Consider the following 20698-nt stretch of genomic DNA (forward strand, 5'->3'; position numbering starts at 1 on the left):
AGGGCGCGTTTAAAGCGCCTTTTTCTGACGCTGGATAGCAAGCGTTTGCTTCGCTCAGTGGTGAAGTATCCGACTCCCACGCAGCCGGGCCGGGCTCGATCCCTGCGGAGACCGGGTACTGTTGTTTCGCATTCTGTAGGGGGGGGGGATAGCGGTTACGCGGCGGCGGCGGACAACAACGCGAACCGAAACGGCTTAGTAGATGAGCCCATAACAGCTTACAACTGTAGATCTTTTCACGGCGGTTTTCCTATTTACCACTGTATGATTGACATCAGACCATAGCTTCCTGTATCCCCCCGCCCCCCATCACTAAAAAAGCGGGTACCAATGAAAATTGGTTGCTTGTCCCTTTAAAGGTCAAGCACACAAATTTCATAGCAAAATATCACGTGTTTACAGTGAGCTGTTTATGGCTAGGGTTCCGTCATTTTTCTTCTGCGTCAGGTCCCGCGATGCGCTCAGCCACTGCTCGGCGTTCGTCGTCTTCTTCCACACCGGCGCGCCGGCGTCCCTCGGATATGTATTTTGAGTCGAGTAGTTATCAATAGGCTTCATTTTCAAGATCACTAGATTCGCAGGTAGATGATAAAGGTTTCTCAAAGATTTGCCGTAGTGCGACCCGCGTCGGCCATGTCTGTGTTCACACCACCCTCTCTTTGTCGGCGTTCCAAGCGCTTGCGTATCTAGTTTTCTTCCGCTCTCACGTGATGGCGGTACCGTCGAAACGTCACGCGTGTCTATAGTTTCCTCCGGCTTATCGGGGCGGCGGTCCCGTCGTTCACACGAATCTATAAAAAAACCAGAAAGACAAGTTGCCGTTTTCCATTTTGAATTTCACTTCTCGTTTTTCGTCGTAATGGGGAGGCCGCGTATAGTCCGGACTCCCGAGGAGCAGCGCGTCTACGTGCTAAACAGCTTCGTTGGTCATCCCCCTTCACAGAGTGGAATGGGTCATGTTTTTTTGTTCACTACTGTATATCCGAGGAGATAATGAGCGAACCAGCCAGAAACAATGGCAAACCCTGGAGGGTAGGCAAAGGAAGCTTCGCTTTGAAAGAGTGCGCCGGCGCCACAGGCCGAAGCAGCGGTGGTGTGTCGATGGGAAGAGCCGTAGTCGGTAGCAAGCAGTGTTGGTCCGTTCGACTAATACTGTTTGGCGAGTGTTTTTCTATGGTCATTCGTGACGTGGTCATTCCCCGTAGCATGATTTCGCGCTACGATGATGAGGGAAGAGAACGGTGCTCAAATGGGATGATGTGAACGTCAGTGAAAAGATAGCATGCCGCATGTATATTGACATTTTGATTTCTGCATTGTTCGCCCCTTTGTCGAATGCAGAAGCAGTTAAATATCTTTGCTTCATAACATGTGTGTCCAAGATTATAACAAAGCGGCTTTCTTGTACGGTGGCTAGACGGCGTACATAAAAATCTGCAGGGAGTAAAGTAAATGGTACGCGCATAGGCATACCTATAAACATATCTTGTTCCACAGGTAACTCTTCTGCACTAATTTTTGTACCACATGTAGTTATTCTGCTCGATCTCTTTTTTTCGCAGGCCAGGAGCTGGTGGCATTCCGCACAGCGGACGGCGTTGCGCACATTCTGGACGCGTACTGCCCCCACCTGGGTGCCCACCTGGGGGTATTGGGGCGCGTGGTAGGGGACTGCATCGAGTGCCCGTTCCACGGGTGGAGGTTCAGAGGAGACAACGGAGCATGCGCAGGCGTACCGTATGCCAGAAAGAGTGAGATCGGGAGCCATTATTTATAAAAAATATATAACTGTTTCCTTAATTTCATGCTATATAAACCTTCTGAAATGTGAGTTGCGCGACTGTATCCACGTGAAGCACCGGTTAAAGATAGCGCCAAGCTTTCTTAACTTTAAGAGTGCTGCCGTATAAGCATAGGGACCACGTAAAGGTTGCTCCACGTTGGAGCTCCAGTTTTCAGAGTGACAGCGGCAGAATGCATGCAGGTACAGAATAATGTAACGATTCTATTCTAATTCTTTTCCTTCTCGCGCTTCGCCAATGGTCCGAGTGGCGCTCCGCCTACATTATCACCTTAATTAGCAGGTCGTTAGCGATGGGCGAATTCCTCGAGCAAGATGAATTCTTACTTTATACCAGCCTAGGTTTCAAAATGATGCTTAAGAACTCCGCCATATTGTGCGTGTACGATAGGGCTGGGCCAATAGTAGTGAGGCATCCGTGAAACCGATCTAGAAAGAAAGCCGAAAGGTCGGCCACTCCCTTTGACATAATAGTGAGAGAGCATATTCATGACTTAATCGCTGGTTTCAGCGCCGTCATTCGTGTCGGTGAAGGCGTGGACTTGTCGAGAATCATGCGGCCTCATCATCGTCTGGTTCCATGCCGACGGAGAGGAACCCTCGTGGATGATCGAAGCTCCGGCTGGTGTGGCCAACAACACTATGCGACAGATGGCACGCTATGAGACGCTCTGTACGGGTCACATCCAGGACATTGCTCAGAAGGTGGCCGACGGGGCTCACCTGAACTGCCTCCAAGCAGCCACCTGCCTATTGTCCCTACAGGTGCGTTACACCGTGGCATGCCTCCAAACACATAGGCGCCCCATGGCACAATGCATGAGTGATAGGAAGTCCTACTGCTCGAAAGCATTGTACGGCCGCTAGCCACCATTTTTTAGGGCTATTCAAGGGAGCAGCGCACAGCTAACTAGTGCTATCGAGAAGGTAACCAAATGTTGGAGGGGCCGATTGACATTGGGGGCCCACGCTAAAACCACAAATGAGGCAGTGCAGGGTTTCATGGGTTGGGTCTCTTTTGTAGCCAAAGAAGGACAGAGAAAAATTAATTTTGAGGAAAGACTCAGGAACATGGATGAAAAGAAATGGGTGGCTAAAATGCCCAAACATCTGTTCCTCAAAAGCGTGGACACAGAATGGAGGAAGAGGTCAAGAAAGCTGGGAACCAATTACAGGGTAAGTGAAAGTGTAAATGGCCAACCCGGAGTCATGCAAAGAAAGCGAGACAAAAAGAGATGGTAAACTGGATGCAATGTATGGAAACAAAGAAGTCCATGGAAATGTCAAAAATACGGCTAGAAAAGTATCGGATAGATAATTTGTACACCACAATGGGGCAGTGCCTTGCTATTTGAGGCCCGAGCTGCAGGCTGAGGACAAAAATGTTGCAGTTTCGCCCGAAATGCGAAACATCGATTGTGATAGCAAATTTTTAGACAGCTGTACCATGTAAGGATAGTAGTTTTATCGGCCGTGTAAACTTGCAAACATACGCTGACTAACAAAACAAGCATGGTGTCACGCGCGCACAAGCAAACATGAACACAGCTCACTCGATGACCGTGGATACTCGCTGTCAATGTGCTGGCGTGAAGAAGGGTGGCAGCAGCAGCGAGCGAATTGACCTTCGTGCTTGAACGCGAACTAAGGGGTGAAAACACAGCGCACACGAAGACCGCTTTCAAGGTAGGGTCCGCTCGGCCGCGCCATACGCAGCAGCAGCTGGAGTAGAAACCCCCCCCCCCCCCCCCGTGCATTTCGGGCGATGGAAGACGGCCTGCTTCCTCCCCGCCTTCCCCCCTTGCGCGCGCGAGATCGTGCCACCATCGTCGACTCACCCTCGCACACTTTTACTCGCACACACAGAGTAAACGCACACACAGGCGCGCGGACTCGGTGTTATCGCGCTTGGACTTTATACGAATAACGACGCCGCCGCCGACGGCAGAAATGCGCCGAGAGTGTCCATTGTTGCGTCCCGAATCGGCACGGCGCATTCTTTGGTTGTTTCCATTGAGGCAGCCCCTTTCATCAGCGTCGCCTGGACGGCGACAGTGCCCGACACCGACGGTGACGGGCAAACAAGCGCCCCAAATCGGCAGTGAGCATCCTTTGGGTATTTCCCCCGATGCCACCCCCTTCATCAGCGGCTGCCTACCTGGCGACGCGGCCCAAGAAGCTCACGAAGCGACCACAACCGCCACCCTTTGTGGAAGCGGGTACAAAACACGAAGGTCACTCTCCCGACCCTGGCAACATGACCGTTACGGAGAGCAAGAAACCAAGTCGCCGACTTTGTGGAAGGAGTGTGAATCCCTTGTTTCCAGATTGCCTCTTCCTTGCTTCCGAGGGTGCAGCATTAGAGGCGGAGTTCTGTGAAAGATTCCTCCGGTTGGCCGCACGAAGGTCATCAGATTCCTAGTCGGGTCAACTGGGGGGGACGACTGCTTTATAAGCAGACACCTTGGGTGCAGTGGTGTGTCCTGACGTGTTCTAATATGTGCTCAGACATGTAGTGAGCTGAGACTTTCAAAAGTGCTCCCCCATGGAGTGGCTTCAATATTTGGAGCCACTGTAAATATGTAGAATAAACCCTTTTTTCTCTCGCTATTACTCCCGGATGTACTCATCCCTTTGGCTGAAGGATCACTGGCTCAAACGCTACCCCGAGTCCCAACACCATATAATTGCTATCGCAATAAAATAGCAGTTAGTCTGGCAAATGCATTTCCATATTGCTGTCGCTTTTTCCTGGATTTGGCGCCTAATTCTCTTGGCTGCGCTACTTACTCGTTATCTTGAACAAAGGTATGGCTACCAAAGATAAGCAGCGACCTAAAACGTACTGCCGCACACAAGACAGTCAGGTTATACAATTGGGTCACTGCTGCAGGAATATCTATCCTTTTCTTCCTGGCAGCAAACATCAACGGTCGTAGCGTCCTCTCCGAAAGCAGGATGCTGTCCCTGCACACATGAAGTTTACAAGCACTGTGAGCATCGTTTCCTGCCTTTTTGAAGACAAGGTCTTCTTTGGCGACTTCACGCGGGTTTGGCGTACGTGGTATCTGAGTATCTATCTGGCCTCGTGGTCTGAAAACAGTACGTTTCGCGCATCCAGAGCATCTTGGCGAGTTGCAAAAAATATCAAAATGTAGGTCTCAACGTGACAAGCGAGAATTAGTTGTAGAGTAGGCAAAGTTAACGGTACGGGAGTAATTAGCGCCAAGATAGTTGAAAATTGCACCACAGACTGCACTGTCTCCGAGATCGGCCTACCTGGCCTCTCGGTCGAATAATATATAGCCGCACCTCCAGAGCGTCGTAGAGAATGGAAAAAAGCAAGGCGTGTCAACCAATGTCGACGCGAATGATGACAACGTACATGTGCGTAAAAACAAAACAAAAATAACGCTAATGAAGAACTCGACGTAAAATTAAGAAATAAAGGGTCCGCAAAAAAGTTAGATCCGATAATGGAACAAAAAATTATGCAAATAATGGGAAACTATCATGCAATAATGGAGCATTGCATCATCTTTAATTCCACCATTTCAGTACTTACAGATACATATAACATGTACATCGACCTTGTCTTCTCTCGCGTCGACTTAGGTTGATAAACTTTCTTCTCGTTCGACTCGCTACGTCGCATCACAGACACTCGCACATTCGGCTCAGCGGCCCCAGCGAAAAGCGTGCCACGACAGCTGCGGTTTCACTACCTTGCGTTGAGGTTTCCGCCCGTCAGTGAGCGTTAGGCTGAAGTGAATGACGTGACGTGCCACCGAGCGCATATTATCTAGACTGCACGCTCCAGGCTCGTATAGTTGGGATGAACATTCAATTTGACATAATTTCATGTGGTCCGCAATTGTTTTCCTGACGACTGCACACTACAGCAACAATGGAAACACTAGGCACTAGCTGTGGCGACTAAAACGTAACATGTTAGGGCACACCTTTAGCAAGTAGTCGCTGCGAGAAAGTTCGCAGACTTCTTGATGTGCTGAAAAACAACTCAAGAACTATGACATATAATACACTGCAAGCAAGGTTACATGCTCTCGTGGTAAATTCTTAAACTCATCCTTCATCGTTGCACCGCCCTCATGCTCCGTACCTTCACTACTACATTTCGTTCGCCGACAGTTTACGCGCTGTTCGCGTTGTGCATTGTTACATAGCTTACAGTTGCCCCCCCCCCCCCCCAAAAAAAAAAAAATAGCACATGTGAACGACGAACAGGATCGCCAAGATTCCACTGCACGGCACTGCTACTTATATAAGCGTGGAGATAGCCTTTCCCGCTAGACAGCATGGTGGAGGCTGGCAGTTGTTTGTAAAGAGAAAAGGGACCCGCAGGGGCGTCTGCGTCAGCAGGCGTTTGGTGTGTTGCGACACCACGTACCCGAGCACATGAGGGTGGGACCCTCCCGCGTGTAGCCGTGCGCGGCTTAGCCGTGTCTGGGGAAAGGGGTATCCTGGGGGTTGAGCCGATGCCGGGTGTTCGTACCTATAAGGCCCCCCGGCGGAGGCAACACACCTCTTCGGCCTCTGCTTCACATAGACGGCACCTCCAGACTGACCCACCTGGAGGAAATCGGCAGTTGCCTTTTCCTGTCCCCCTCTCAACACTTTTTCTTTCTCTTTCGCTGTCTCTTCTTTCCTGTCTTCTATTATCTTCTCCTCACTTCCAAATTTCTGGGCGGCAAGGGTTAACCTTGTGTTGCTAGCCAGTCTTGGTTATGCTGTATTTGGTTATAGCAGTGATGTACAGCTGGCGTTGGCAGGATTACCATTACAGGAACTCCTGTCACGTCCCCGCGTTGGGCTCGTTGGTGGGTGGTTGGCATCGCTGCCGAAAATCCCAGCTATACTCATGGACAGCACTTTCCCTCAACTCCCTGATCGCCCTCAGAAACGAGGGCGCACCGAAGATGTATTTCAATTTTTTGGCAACAGGATACAAAACTTTCCACGATTTCACGTCATCCACTCTGATAAGCCTGAAAAGACAGTGACAATGATCTCATCCTTCCTTGTCTCGAAGTCTCTGACTGAAGCTCTTGGCCGAGGTTACAAAGCATCGGAAATGGCAAGCGGTGATCTACTTCTGGAGCTCCGCGATCACATACAATACGAAGAACTGCCGAGATTAGTGTCATTTGGGGACATGCCGATAACATTGACGTCACACCGTACTATGAACACCACTCGCGGCATTGTTTCAGATGATGATTTAATAGAGCTAACCGAGGCTGAACTCTTGGAGGGCTTCAGTGAGCAGAATGTGATAAACGTTAAAGGAATTAAGATGAGGTGCGACGGCAAAGAAATCAAGACTAAGCACCTGGTGCTCACTTTCGGTTCAAGTGTCCTGCCCGAGTCCATCGAGGCCGGATACATCAAACGTCGTGTCAGGGCATACATTCCAAGTCCTCTCAGATGCTTTAAATGCCAGCGATTCGGCCACAGCTCTCAGAACTGCCGAGGCCGCCAAACGTGTGCGAAATGCAGTGCTCATGAACACTCATCTGAGTCTTGTGAAAACTCGCTACATTGTGTGAACTGTGATGGGGAGCAGGCCGCATACTCGCGGTCGTGCCCATCCTGGAAAAAAGAAAAGGAAATTGTAACAATTAAAGTAAAGGAAAATCTAACGTTCAAGGAGGCACGCAGGCGGGTATCCTACCTGCCAAAGAACACCTTTGCCGAAGTGGCGCGTCAGGGGGCAGCGTCACAACGGCTTCCGGCGGCTGTCCAGCCCACACAGTGAGCCGGCAGTGACGCCATCCCCCCCCCCCCCCCCCCCGGCGGCTGCAGCTGGCGCTGCTCCGCCACGTCACAAGAAGGGGCCTTCGACCTCCGGGCTGGTGGCCTCAAGGGCCTCGTCCCTCGAGACGAGGCCTTCCCGTCAAACCAACCGCTCGCAAGAGCGCGTGTCCAGCGCCTCGCCAGAGGCGATGGACACAACAAACGGCCAGACGGCGCCGCAAGCGCCAAAGGAGCCCCGAGAATCTCGCGATCGCTCCAAAAAGTTGTCGCAGTTTCACCTGAAAGGCGAAGCATCAATTGCGATAGCAAATTTGTAGAGAGCTATACGGAGTAATGATATTAGCTTTATCAGCTGTATAAACTTGGACATGCAGCAGCACCGGCAACACGCAGAGAGAGAGAGAGAGAGATACAACTTTAATGGTGCCAGCAATTCACGAGGGCGGACGCAGCCTCCCTCCGCCTAGCAGACGCCGAGATCCCCTGGGTCTCAGCGGCTGCCTCGGCTAACTGGACGGCCCAGACCTGGTCTTGCTGGTCTGAGCTGAGCAGCAGGGAACTGTTGTCGACGCCGTCGGCGTTTTGCCCGCGTTCGCTCAAAATGCGTATGGCGTTGGTGACTGTTGCCGGAGCCTCTGATATAAATAGGCACTTGGTGCCGCAGCTAAACGTCGCCTCCCTTCCCTCCCCCTCCCCCCCTCCCCCACGGCCTCTCGCGCGTCGGAAGAAGGCGCGTTTGCTCTACATATATGGTGATTGTAAAGGAGGAAAGAGACGCCTACTTCTGCAGCCCTTAAGCGAGCACGGCGCAGAACGCGCGTTTGTTCTCCGCCGTGCGTTCGCTCCCCGTGAAAGCGCGCGCCCCTCGCGGCCTTTCACTCGCACATACAGCGTTCGGCGCGCGGCAACAATTTCATCTCCATTGACGTCACCTCACGGCGACGGCGACGGCGACGCCGACGGCAGAAATCTGCTTTTGAGTGTCCATATAATTGCTATCGCAATAAAAAGAAAAAGCCCGCATCACAGGGCCCGGCAAGGGCTCTGTAAGTTAAGTTAGTCTCTTAAACACACAGCAAAAAAAAACACTTTCAACATGAATACACAAATAATACAATGGAACGTCAGAGGACTCCTACACAACCTCGATGACGTCGAAGAAATCCTACAGAGGTTTAATCCTAAGGTGCTGTGTGTTCAAGAGACACACCTTAAATCTACACAATCAAACTTTCTCCGGCAATACGCCATTTTTCGTAAAGACCGCGATGACACAGTCGTGTCTTCCGGTGGTGTGGCTATTGTAGTCGACAGAGGTATTGCCTGTCGGGAAATAAAACTTCGTGCGCCCCTAGAGGCAGTTGCTGTCCAAGGGGTGCTGTTTGGCAAGCTAGTCACTATCAGCTCTTTATACATTCCTCCTAGTTATCACCTTAATAAAACCGAATTTCAAAACTACATAGATGAACTTCCGGCTCCTTACATAGTTGTCGGAGATTTCAATGCACATAACTCATTGTGGGGAGACTCTCGTTGCGATGCGAGAGGTCGCCTGATAGAAAACTTTCTTTTTTCCTCAGGAGCATGATACTTAATAAGAAAGAGCCAACGCAATAGAGCGTGGCGCACAACACATACTCCTCCATAGATTTAAGTATCACGTCGAGTACACAAATGCAGTACCTGGAGTGGTCCGTTCTCAAGAACCCTTTTGGGAGCGACCACTTCCCAATTATAATAAACTTAACAAAACAAGATATCTGCTCACCACACATTCCCCGATGGAAGGCTGACACAGCTAACTGGGAACGTTTCCGAGAACTTACATATTAGAAGTACGGATGATATTGCCTCCTTTAATATAGAAGAGGCTGTGGCGTATATAACAGGATTTATAATTGACGCTGCCACGAAATGCATCCGTCAAACTAACGGACTTACGAATAAACGTCGCATCCCGTGGTGGAATGAAGATTGTAAACAAGCACGGAAAAATCAAAACAAAGCTTGGGGACGACTTCGCGACTGTCCAACTGCCGAAAACTTGGTTAGTTTCAAACAAATAAAATCCCAGGGTAGAAGAACACGTCGACGTGCTAAAAGAGAGAGTTGGGAGAAGTACCTCTCCGGTATAAATTCTTACACGGATGAGACAAAAGTGTGGAATCGAGTTAATAAATTAAAAGGCCGGGAGCTACACCCATTACCCTTAGTCAGTACTCAAGGTGAGAGCCTGGAAGACCAGGCAGATTGTCTGGGCGAACACTTTGAACATGTATCCAGTGCGTCCCATTACACACAAACATTTCTCAGGTTCAAAGAACACGAAGAGCGAAAGCCCCTTGATCGAAAATGTTCACGAAATGAAGATTACAACTGCCAATTCAGCCTAGTTGAACTTAAAGCTTCTCTTACCTGCTGCAACAACTCGGCACCAGGCGGCGATCGTGTCATGTATGAAATAATTAAGCACCTGCATCCTGAAGCGCTGAAAACACTCCTGTCTCTTTTCAATGCCATGTGGTCGGCTGGGTATATCCCGTCCTCGTGGAAGGAGGCTATAGTCATCCCCGTGCTTAAACAAGGCAAAGACCCGTCCCTAGCCAGCAGCTACAGGCCAATAGCGCTAACAAGCTGTCTGTGCAAACTGTTTGAAAAAATGATCAATAGGCGCTTAATCTGTTTCCTTGAACACAACAAATTACTAGACCCCTTCCAATGTGGTTTCAGGGAAGTTATGTCCCCACCAGACCACCTTGTTCGCATTGAGTCTTATATTAGAGACGCTTTTATACATAAGCAGTTCTGTCTTACGACACGACATGGCGCTTACGGCATTCTCCGAGATCTCTCTGCGATGGGTGTCCGTGGCAACATGTTAAACACAATCGAAAGTTGCCTATCTAATCGCACATTCCGCGCAAGAGTCAGTAACGCTTTTTCTAAGTAATTCACCCAAGAGACCGGTGTACCACTAGGGGGCGTGCTTAGTTGCACACTATTTATTGTAAAAATGAGTTCCCTGCACACAGTCATCCCACGCACTATGCTTTATTCTGTTTATGTCGACGATGTGCAGATAGCCTTCAAGTCATGCAATATTGCCATCTGCGAACAACAAGTGCTGCTGGGAATAAACAGATTGTCCAAATGGGCAGATGAGAACGGTTTTAAAGTAAACGCCCAGAAGAGCACTTGCGTACTCTTTACAAACAAGAGAGGCATAACGCTTGTCCCCAGTACACAAATCAAAGGAGATGCGCTCTTTGTGAGCAGTGAGCATAAGCTTCTAGACATTATTTTAGATTCCAAGCTTACATTTATTCCTCATATTAAGTATCTGAGGGCAAAATGCCTGAATACAATGAACCTTTTAAAGCTTCTGTCGCGTACGACTTGGGGTAATGATCAAAAGTGTCTGCTTAACCTGTATAAAAGTCTTGTCCGCTCGCGCCTCGATTACGGATCTATAGATTATAATTCCACAACACCAAGTGCATTAAAAATACTAGACCCCGTTCACCATCTGGGTATCCGCCTCGGGACCGGTGCTTTCCGAACAAGTCCGACCCAGAGCCTCTATGTAGAGTCGAATCAGTGGTCACTTCATCTGCAGCGGTCATACAGCAGTTTTACATATTTTCTGAAAGTACAAGCAAATATTGAACATCCGTCTTATTCAACAATAAACGATGTGACCGCTGCCACACTCTTCCACAATCGACCTGCAGCGAGAAAGCCGTTGTCTTTGCGTCTCAGGAATCTTAGTGAGGAAATGGGTGTTCCGCTGCTTGATCATCGTCCTATGGCTCCAGTGAAACTGTTACCTCCGTGGCAGTGGCAGCTCATTGATTGCGATACATCGTTTGTAGAGGTCACGAAAAACGCACCAGAGGCAAACATTAAAATGCATTTCCTAGAGCTTCAATCCAGGTACTCGTGCCCAGAGTTTTACACAGACGCTTCTAGGTCACATGCCGGCGTGTCGTATGCAGCCGTCGGCCCATCCTTCTCGGAATCCGGTGTACTGCACCCGGAAACGAGTATCTTTACGGCTGAGGCCCATACACTATTCTCGGCAGTGAATCATATAAGGAAATCAAAACTTCAAAAAGCAATTATATTTACAGACTCTCTAAGTGTCGTTAAAGCCCTGATGTCACTCTGCAAACAAAAAAATCCTGTACTAACTCTATTCCATCCTATCCAGAGCGTATATATCAAACCGGCATGTAATCATATGCTGGGTGCCGGGTCATAGAGGCATTAAGGGTAATGTCCGAGCAGATCAAATGGCCACATCTGTTACATGAACTGTGAAGCCACTGGCAATGCTTGTGGGACGCTGAAACAAACAATAAGCTTCACTTCATTAAACCACAGTTGGGTTTCTGGCCTCCCGTAACGAAAACACGACCAACTGATGTCCTATTCTGTTGTCTCAGAATAGGACATACATATGGCACCCACAATTTTTTGCTTACTGATGATGAACCACCAACCTGTGGTAGATGTGGTGAGAGGCTAACCGTCCTCCACGTCCTCGTGGAGTGCCGCGAAGCCGAAACAGAAAGACAAAAATATTTTCCACAAGCGTACCGATATTATATCCCGCTTCACCCCATTATGTTTCTTGGTGAAGAACCGCTTTTTAATGCCAAAGCAGTCGTCGATTTTTTGAATGATGTGGTCCTGCATGTTATTAGCCCTACTAGTTCATAGCGCATCCTCTCTCCAGAGGATGCCGCTGTGATAGTAGTTTTTTATAGCAAATGCCTCCAGGCCCTTGTGGTTCAAGGGCTCTGTTTAGGCAGTAGAGTTTCTTGCCAGTTTACTGCATCTTAAATATTTTAAATATCGTGTCATTCTTTCTCAATGCATTCTTCATTTCATTGTACACCTCATTAGTCATTGCCATGATTTTAGTACATGTATATTTTACGAACTTTACAGCGATTATTTTTAGGCCCCTTTACAGCCACGCCTCACCTATTTCTCAGAATTCATCGCTCCACTGCAAACTCACAAACACTGACATGGCGCTCTTTGGCCATACTAGGCCCTTGCGCCTTTAAACATCATACATCATCAAAGAGAAAAGGGATTTAACAAGATACGAAGTGAGAAAGGTGCCTATCGAGATGGAAATGGTGCACAAAATTGTGAGACGCCAGACACCACTATAACAGTCTATTTCGCACATAAGTCGACCTCAGGCAGCGAGATAGCGCTATAGCTGCCCTTAGCACGTGCGTTTGTTGTGACCACTGCCTTTTCAGAGAGTGACCGCCTGTCCAATGTGTCTCTAACGCTGTACACAGCACAGGCCTATACAATTACTTCTCCGTGCGCCGTCTACTGATGTTCTTCTTATCCTGTTGTCTGTAAAAAAAAGCGCTCTCTGCGTTCCATGCAGGAATTCGCGAGCCGGCCTAAAGATTCGTGGCTGTGCCGCCTGATGGAGCTCAAGTGGGACGCGACATTCGCAGTGGCCGGTGAGGAGGTCTCCACGTCGCTGTCCATACAAATGTCGCTGATGGGATGGAAGCCCAAGTTCGCTCGATGCCGAGGCATTGTGAGGCAGGTGGGCCCAGCCCTGACCTTTGTCTCGGTCCGCAACATTTTCGGAGAATTCGTTGCGGTGGTTTCGGCGACGCCGGTGGCTCCATTTCTAACGCGCATTGTGCACCGATCCTATGGGAGACCGGGGCTATTGTCCTGGTTTTGGTGCTACGCAGCAGAACGTGGCATCAGCAACATGGTGAGTCTGTACCTCTGGTGTTATCGGTGGGCGGCTCCTAGTCACTGAAAAGAGATTGGCGATTGTTTGGTGCACAGATATCGAGAACACTTGAACGTTCTCCAGGGCACTTCTGTCGTGTGCACTAGACGTCGCTTCTGGGAGTTGTGTTTGTGTCTGCAAATTAATTTTGGAGTTTGGCATGCACGGGTTAGCAACACCACTGATGCCGACACAATGCGAAGCTGTCTTTAATAGTGCATCCAGACGAAGGACCAAATCCGGATTTTTAGCGGACGCGGACGACTATGCCACGGACCGTCCGACTGCAAGCGCATCCACACGGCGGACGAGGCCCACCAGACGACAGCGCCACAGAGCCGGAGTACTCTCGAACGCAGCCTCTGCGCTGGCTAGCAGCAGACTGGTTTGAGAGTTTCTTCCTACAAAATGTAAGCCAGCCATAAGGCCAACAGAAAGCGACGTTTGGCCAGGATGGCTGTTGTTCTGTCAGAGATTGTCGAGGACTTAGATTTTTTTGCATGAAAACAGTGTTGTTGGCGGAAAGACTGGATGGGAAGGGAATAATTGGGCATCCTAAACCTGCTCTACGAAGAGCTCCTGAAGACTGACCTCGACGAATATCGGAGGCTGCTTCTTGTAAGCAGAGAGCAGTTTCTGCAACTTTTGTCGTGCGTGGAGCCCCGCATACGTAAGGAGGATACCGTTATGCGCCGTTCTATATCGGCGGAAACACGGCTGCAGGTCACACTGTGGTACCTTGCTTCAGGTAAGTGTCACACGTTTCCAAGTTATTACGGAGAGAGCCGTGTTAAATGTATATCGGTTGAAAACTGAGCCTGGTGCTGATCGAAGGCCGCTGTACAAGTGTCTTCAAGCGCGCTCCTGTGGTATAGCGTACAAACTCAATCGCGCCCGAAATATCCAATGCAGATCCAGAGGGTTCGCGTGGAAGGGGTATCACGAATGCACACAAGTTTTGTATGGCCGTGCTGTCGGCACCGACTTTCTGCATAAACTTGCATGAGATAATTTTGATGTGTTTACACTTAACTGCACCATTGAGTGCGATTGGTTTTCGCTGATACTGTATACATTTACTGCTCTGAAACAACCAGATATCAGATGGATTTGTACACCTTCTTTTTTGTAGTCTGCTAGCGCGCAGTTGACTGAGATTTCTTTTTTTTTTTGCATTGCAGGAGAGAGTCACTATTCCCTGATTGTGACTGATTGTGACGGTGTCCGCATAATCTGCACAGCTGAGGTCCCACAAAGTGGGAAACTCTTCCACGATGTGGATGAAATAAAAGGCGGCGCCATCGCACAAATTCATTGTTCAATAAAAGTGAACGACACCAGGAGCTATGAAGCACTGTAACCAGGCGCCAGCAAACAAAGGACTGATGCTGACTGCAATGCGGCTGTCCTCGAGCAGGAGAGAAGTGTACTAGTCGCCAGACACTGCGTGTTTATAAGTTAAAGCTGCGGCTTTACCCCGCCAGAATCTGGACGTGAAAAACGGCTTGGCGTTAGGCGTCCGCGTGGCTCACGGAAGAGGCGCGGACGAGGCGAATCGCTCATGTTAGGTCACGTGACGCGCCCTCCGGCCTGGATTCGGTCCTTCGTCTGGATGCACTATAAACAAATTGTGTTGGACTACTGTCGCCGTGAGTGACTGTGTTCAACTTATATGCTGGTGTAACCGTTTGAACAGCTACATACGTATTTTAAAGCAAAAGCTTTAACGCGAGAGAGTTAAGGGCCCCGTGTCGCAGCCTATCCGGTGTCGGCGTCGGTGTCGGCGTGGATGTCGGCGTCCGTGGCGGAAGAAATCATCCGCAACCACTCCGACCGCGCAGGCCCTTCGTCGTGGCGTAAGGTGTTAGTGAACAAAAACTGAATTTCTCACAGTGAAATCTGTCAGAAAAATGGTAAAGTACAACTTAAGCAAAACCTACAGACATGGTGGCGTCGGACTGTTATTTTAAATACGAGAAAAATTAATTCTGTTACGAGGAAACTCAAACAACCTATTTTGCCAGCATTTCGACCATAAAAACACCGACTCACTCAGGTAGTCTACTTGCGAAAATCTTATCCAGATGGCGCTGGCATCCTGGCCAGGTCAAATTGGCAAAATGCATTTTGGACACGCGCGCGCGTCGGTGCAATAGCAAACAATTAATAAAATAATGAAAAAAGGTCACAGGGCCTTCACATTTTAATATAAGACGACTTAAATTGCCCCTGGAAAAAAGACTTCCCAGCAATGCATTACTGTTTAAAAGTGAAGCTGACTTTAAGGGGATCGGTATAAGCTTAGTCTTCGTAAGCTGGCTTTCCCAAGTTCTGTGTTGGAGTGAATGAAGCCTACTTGCCATATGTGAACCATGCGATGTGAACGGGTCCCGATAACGCTATCGCATTCTACTATTAAAGGCGAAGCTTAAGCATCCTCCAATTTTTGTTCAATTTACCTTCATCAAGAATAGTACTTCTCTGGAATGTTCAGAATTCATCTTATTTGAATACACTGTCTCAAGATGTCGCCACTAGCTTTCGTGTTCCCATTTTTTTTAACGGGCCAGTATGGAGGTGTTTTTGAAGTGAACGCACAACTTGCCCTTGCCTCCCGCACTTCCAAGGCACGTACGCAGAACTCGCGCGCCTCCCCTTGCGAGGCAGTCGGCAGAGAGAGGGAAAAACTTAATTGTATGAAGTGGTTCTGTTTCAGAACATGTTGTTACGGGCCAGGGTTTTATAAACCTTCAACAGCGTCTGCTTGGACCTCGAACTAGGTTGACCATCGGAGAGGGTCCGGCAGGGAAGGCGAGGTGACGTAAAAACAAATAACACAAGTTTAATACATAGTTACGGGTGAGCGGTGTGCTCCAAAGAAAACATACAAGAAACGGTCTGCGTGCATGCTCCTGCACGCTAGGGCAAAGCAAAAGTGTTCTTCATGTGGCAGCTTGCTGGCTTTTTTATACCCTCCGCCATCCGGGTATTCTCCTTTTCTCGTGCCCCCACTGCGGCCTTGTTAGGACACGTCAGGGCAAACCAGACGAAGTAGCGAGGGTGGGTGACAGTAGTGAGGGTTGGTTGCCGTAGCGGGGGTTGGTGGTCGTAGCGGGGTGAACGTCCCGAGCGGGCTTGAGCTGGTCGCATCGCGGCACGGCTGGTTTCGCATATCCTTCGGACCCACGCGATGGACCCGTCTGTTCATGTTGACGAGCAGAATCCTTAGGCACGCCGTTTCCCATGCGTTTGCATTTGTTCTGGGCATGGCCGCTCAAAGTGAATCGTAACAATGTTCTCTCCAGAAATAGTATCCGCTTTTTCGGCAATAAGGAGTGAGCTGACGCCGACACCGGTGCGTACGTGTGGTGGACCTTAACGTCACTACTGAAGTCAGAAGAGAAAGCTACCGTCCAGCTTTTCGCTGTAGTGTTTTCTTTTCCTACGTAAAATTAGTTGTACGTTTTTATTTGAAGTAGAAGGCCATCGGTCGCAATAAACTGCGAGCGAGATGGTCCGTCTTCTGCTGTGGTTGGTTGTGTTGGCTTGCGACGCAACGAAAATTTGTAAAGAACACCTTCAACTTACTAGGCATTCTCTATAAAATGGTTGGCAGAGGTGATGCTCGCGTCGAGCTGAGGATGAGCGAATAGAGAAGGGGGAATACTTTATTGTCTGAAATAACTGTCGTCCGTGCGGACATCTCCTGTTGAGTGTTCGGCATGCAAACCCGCTGGGCCCTTTAAAAGAAGCGATTGACGGCGTTGTCTCACTGAGAAAACAAAATACTAGCTTGATCTCACCTTTGCACACCCAAACACATTTCGTATATATTGCACTTCAGCCTCTGAAAACTGCGCAATGCGTGTCTGGTTGCGATGAAGATTTAACAGCAAGTGAATGCAGGACTTCTGTGCGCGGAGGGCTCTAATGGGTGAGGTGCGCGCATTGTTGAAAGAAAAAGGCTTCACATTCTACTTACAAACTCACACGACTCCTATTGCTTGGATGGAGCGTTCAACTTATATTATGAATATCTCAAATTAGGCGCAAAATAGGGGTGCATTAAAACGTGACTGCCTCCAAATATGCCATATAAACAACTGCGCCGAGGGGTTCTAATAAAAAGGTTAATTAAAATTTGTTTGTAAATTAGTGTTCTGATGCTCACGTTATTAGCTGCAAAGTATGTCCACCTTAACGTAGAACTAACCTGCCAAAAATACCACTTTCGCTACGCTCTCACCCTTTTTATAAAAAAATTTATATGGTCACGAAAAAAAAACACTATGTATAATTAGGTTGCAGATTTCAGGCGTATAATTTCCCAAAAATAGCGCAATTTGTAAAGTAACTTCTTGAATTTGTTTTGTAACGGAATGCGTTATAACTCGGAAAGTATTATGTGCCCTTCACAGCATTTATAATAATAATAAGTGCTGTAGCCATTTTTATGAAAAGGTGCTGGCTCACTTTGACTCAGTGTAAGTTGTAGAGAAATTCAACATAAGAAACCACGAGAGGGCTTGCGGTAGCTCATCTACAGACGCCGCACAATGCCAATGTATAAGATGAAGAATTCCCCCAAGCGTATAACTAGCATTATTATTATTATTATTATTATTATTATTATTATTATTATTATTATTATTATTATTATTATTATTATTATTATCATTTGATTTCGAAATATATATACACTTGACAGGAAAGGGGAAAGCGAGGGGCAGGCTGGCAACTGCCATCGGAAGGGGCACAACGCTTGGCTACTCTTCACAACTTCACAACGATAGGAAAGAACACACACACACGCACACACACACAGTATGGCTGGTCACTGCAGGTCACGCTACTAAAAAATTGTAAAATAGAAGAAAACGTGTCTGTGGTCTTGTTTGAAAACAGAAATAACCTAGAAACGTGAACCTAAATTAGTTACTTCTAGAAAGGTAAGGAGGGCGCGATGAGCCTGATGTGTCTCGCAGCAATCGCAAGACGCACACAATGGACGGGAGACACGTCCTTGTCGGTATAAACGTTCGCACACGTTCACACAGCCAACCCTTAGCTGGAGTGTTGTGCTCTAGCGCGACGAGGCAAGCCTCGACCGCGCACAAAGGGCGGGAACGTTCCATTTGCGAAGCGCTAGTCTGGATGGTGCTTGACTAGGTGAAGAATCAGCTGACGAACGTCATCAAGCTTGCACAGGCATTCAGAGCAGACGCAGTCGTTATGAGCGTAAGTTGAAGCGAGCCGATCAGCCTCTTCATTTTCGGCGATCCTTGCTTGTGAAGGTATCAACTGGGCACTGACGTGATGCAATTTTGTTGGCAGAGTCAGTAATGCTGAGCACAACTGGACAATCAATCTGACTGCGTTGTAATCTGTTAAGGGCAACGCGGGAGTCTGTTAAGATGGCAATTTTCGATGAGGTTGACTCCTCGTACCCGTATTTCATTCCTGCATTAATCGCTGCTAGCTTCACAATTCTTGACGAGGCTGGGTAGGGTATATGAAATATAGGTCGTACTTGAGTCGAAGGGCAGAAAAAAAAAAAAAAACGGCCGAGGCGCCTTGACCGTCACTGTGTACGCCTATGCGAATACTTCAATGGGCATGTATGAATCTGTATGTGTATGCTACACGTGTATGTATACACATGTAGCACGAGTCCCAAGTAACAAACCAGCGATTGTATTCTCATTTCACTAGCTAGTCAGTTAAAGAAACTCTTAAACATGTTTTCGCTGCTCACAGCACTACAAATCCTGCTTGTTACTTTGTTTGCAGATGGACAGAGACGTCGCTGTATGGAATCAGAAGGCCTTTAAGAAGCCGGTTTTGTTGGATGAAGATAAGGACATCAAGGAATTCAGAAAATGGTACAGCCAGTTTTACAGCAAGAGCAGTCCGACATGGCAACAAGTGAAAGAAAAAAGCTTGTCCTGGTGATACGTTGACGACTGTGAATAAAGCCAGCTCTTTGTTCCTCCCATATTTCTAGGCTGATCGTAGGGGTTTTTAATGCGTTTTCATTCTAGGGTACCTCACGCACCTTCCGGGGGCTATCTGTCTGTCTGTCTGTCTGTCTGTCTGTCTGTCTGTCTGTCTGTCTGTCTGTCTGTCCGTCCGTCCGTCCGTCGTCGTCCGTCCGTCCGTCTGTCTGTCTGTCTGTCTGTCTGTCTGTCTGTCTGTCTGTCTGTCTGTCTGTCTGTCTGTCTGTCTGTCTGTCTGTCTGTCTGTCTGTCTGTCTGTCTGTCTGTCTGTCTGTCTGTCTGTCTGTCTGTCTGTCTGTCTGTCTGTCTGTCTGTCTGTCTGTCTGTCTGTCTGTCTGTCTGTGTCTGTCTGTCTGTCTGTCTGTCTGTCTTTTCTTTTCCTCTGTCTTTCTCTTTCTCTCTTTTCTTCTTCCTTTCTTTCTTTTTTCTCTTTCTTTTCTTCTTTCTTCTTTCTTTCTTTCTTTTCTCCTTTCTTTCTATGTTTCTATATAACCGTTTTCCCACAAACCTAGGTCACTTGGTAGTCCGTTGTCAAATGGTTAGCGCATTGTGCGGCTGTGCTGAGGTAAGAAGTTTCGAAACGAACCATCGGATCAACATGGGTGCCAATATGTACTACATACGTGCTTCTCTGCAACAAAGCTCTTTCACACCCATGTGGGTTACTGTAGATGCAGGAATGGGTAGGGTACCGCTGTTAGAAGAAACTCTTTGACGAGGACTGGGAGAACTAAGTATGTGCCACTCAGTCTGTGTTGGCCTTCAATAAACGTCTTTAATGCCAAATTGGGTACGTAGGTATGTGCCATTGGAAATGTACCGCTTCACAATGACGAAAGTGGATGTCCAGCGAAGCTGTTAAAAACCACCACTACAACTGCTGAGGGGTGCATGCAATGCTTTATTGCCCAATTGCTCCTCCGGCGCATTATTCAGCCGCATCAGAATGTAGACGTGCGTACTTTCTCTGTGCTGGAATTCCACGGCAATACGACCAGCGGCAGCACGCCGCCGCTGCTCGTATTCACGCTGTTCCCCTGGAGTCCTAAATACGTGTTGCCTACCCATAACGGTGCTGTAACAGCAATGAAATCAGTTGCTAGGCTGGTTATATTATATAGGGCAGGTTAGTGACGTCACACCCCGCGTCGCAAGCTGCCGTTGCCGTGGCAGCTTCCGCAACAGTAATCTTTACCAGGAAACCTATACAGGGAGAGCTAAGTGCGTCTCGTTGTTATCAGGAGCGCCTTTCATCAATGGCGTGGTTTGGACGCTTGTTTCGTGCTGGTTCTTTATTAAAATAAATGCTGTGTTGTATGTTGTATGCGTGATGCCAAAGAA

The 20698-nt window shown here is 48.3% G+C and overlaps 1 protein-coding gene across 1 annotated transcript in view; it reads left to right on the forward strand.

Annotated features, from left to right (window-relative positions):
* Positions 1 to 19449, forward strand: part of LOC119437085 (cholesterol 7-desaturase nvd-like) — a 21658-nt gene extending 2209 nt beyond the window's left edge. The window contains exons 2-5 of the mRNA XM_049660125.1: positions 1563 to 1751; positions 2313 to 2566; positions 12996 to 13340; positions 19152 to 19449. Of these exons, the coding sequence (XP_049516082.1) occupies positions 1563 to 1751; positions 2313 to 2566; positions 12996 to 13340; positions 19152 to 19313 (950 nt within the window). The 3' untranslated portion in view covers positions 19314 to 19449. The remainder of the gene's footprint in view (positions 1 to 1562; positions 1752 to 2312; positions 2567 to 12995; positions 13341 to 19151) is intronic.
* Positions 19450 to 20698: the final 1249 nt, after the last annotated feature.

This window comes from Dermacentor silvarum, chromosome 1, assembly GCF_013339745.2.
Source record: "Dermacentor silvarum isolate Dsil-2018 chromosome 1, BIME_Dsil_1.4, whole genome shotgun sequence".
Classification (NCBI taxonomy): Eukaryota; Metazoa; Arthropoda; class Arachnida; order Ixodida; family Ixodidae; genus Dermacentor; species Dermacentor silvarum.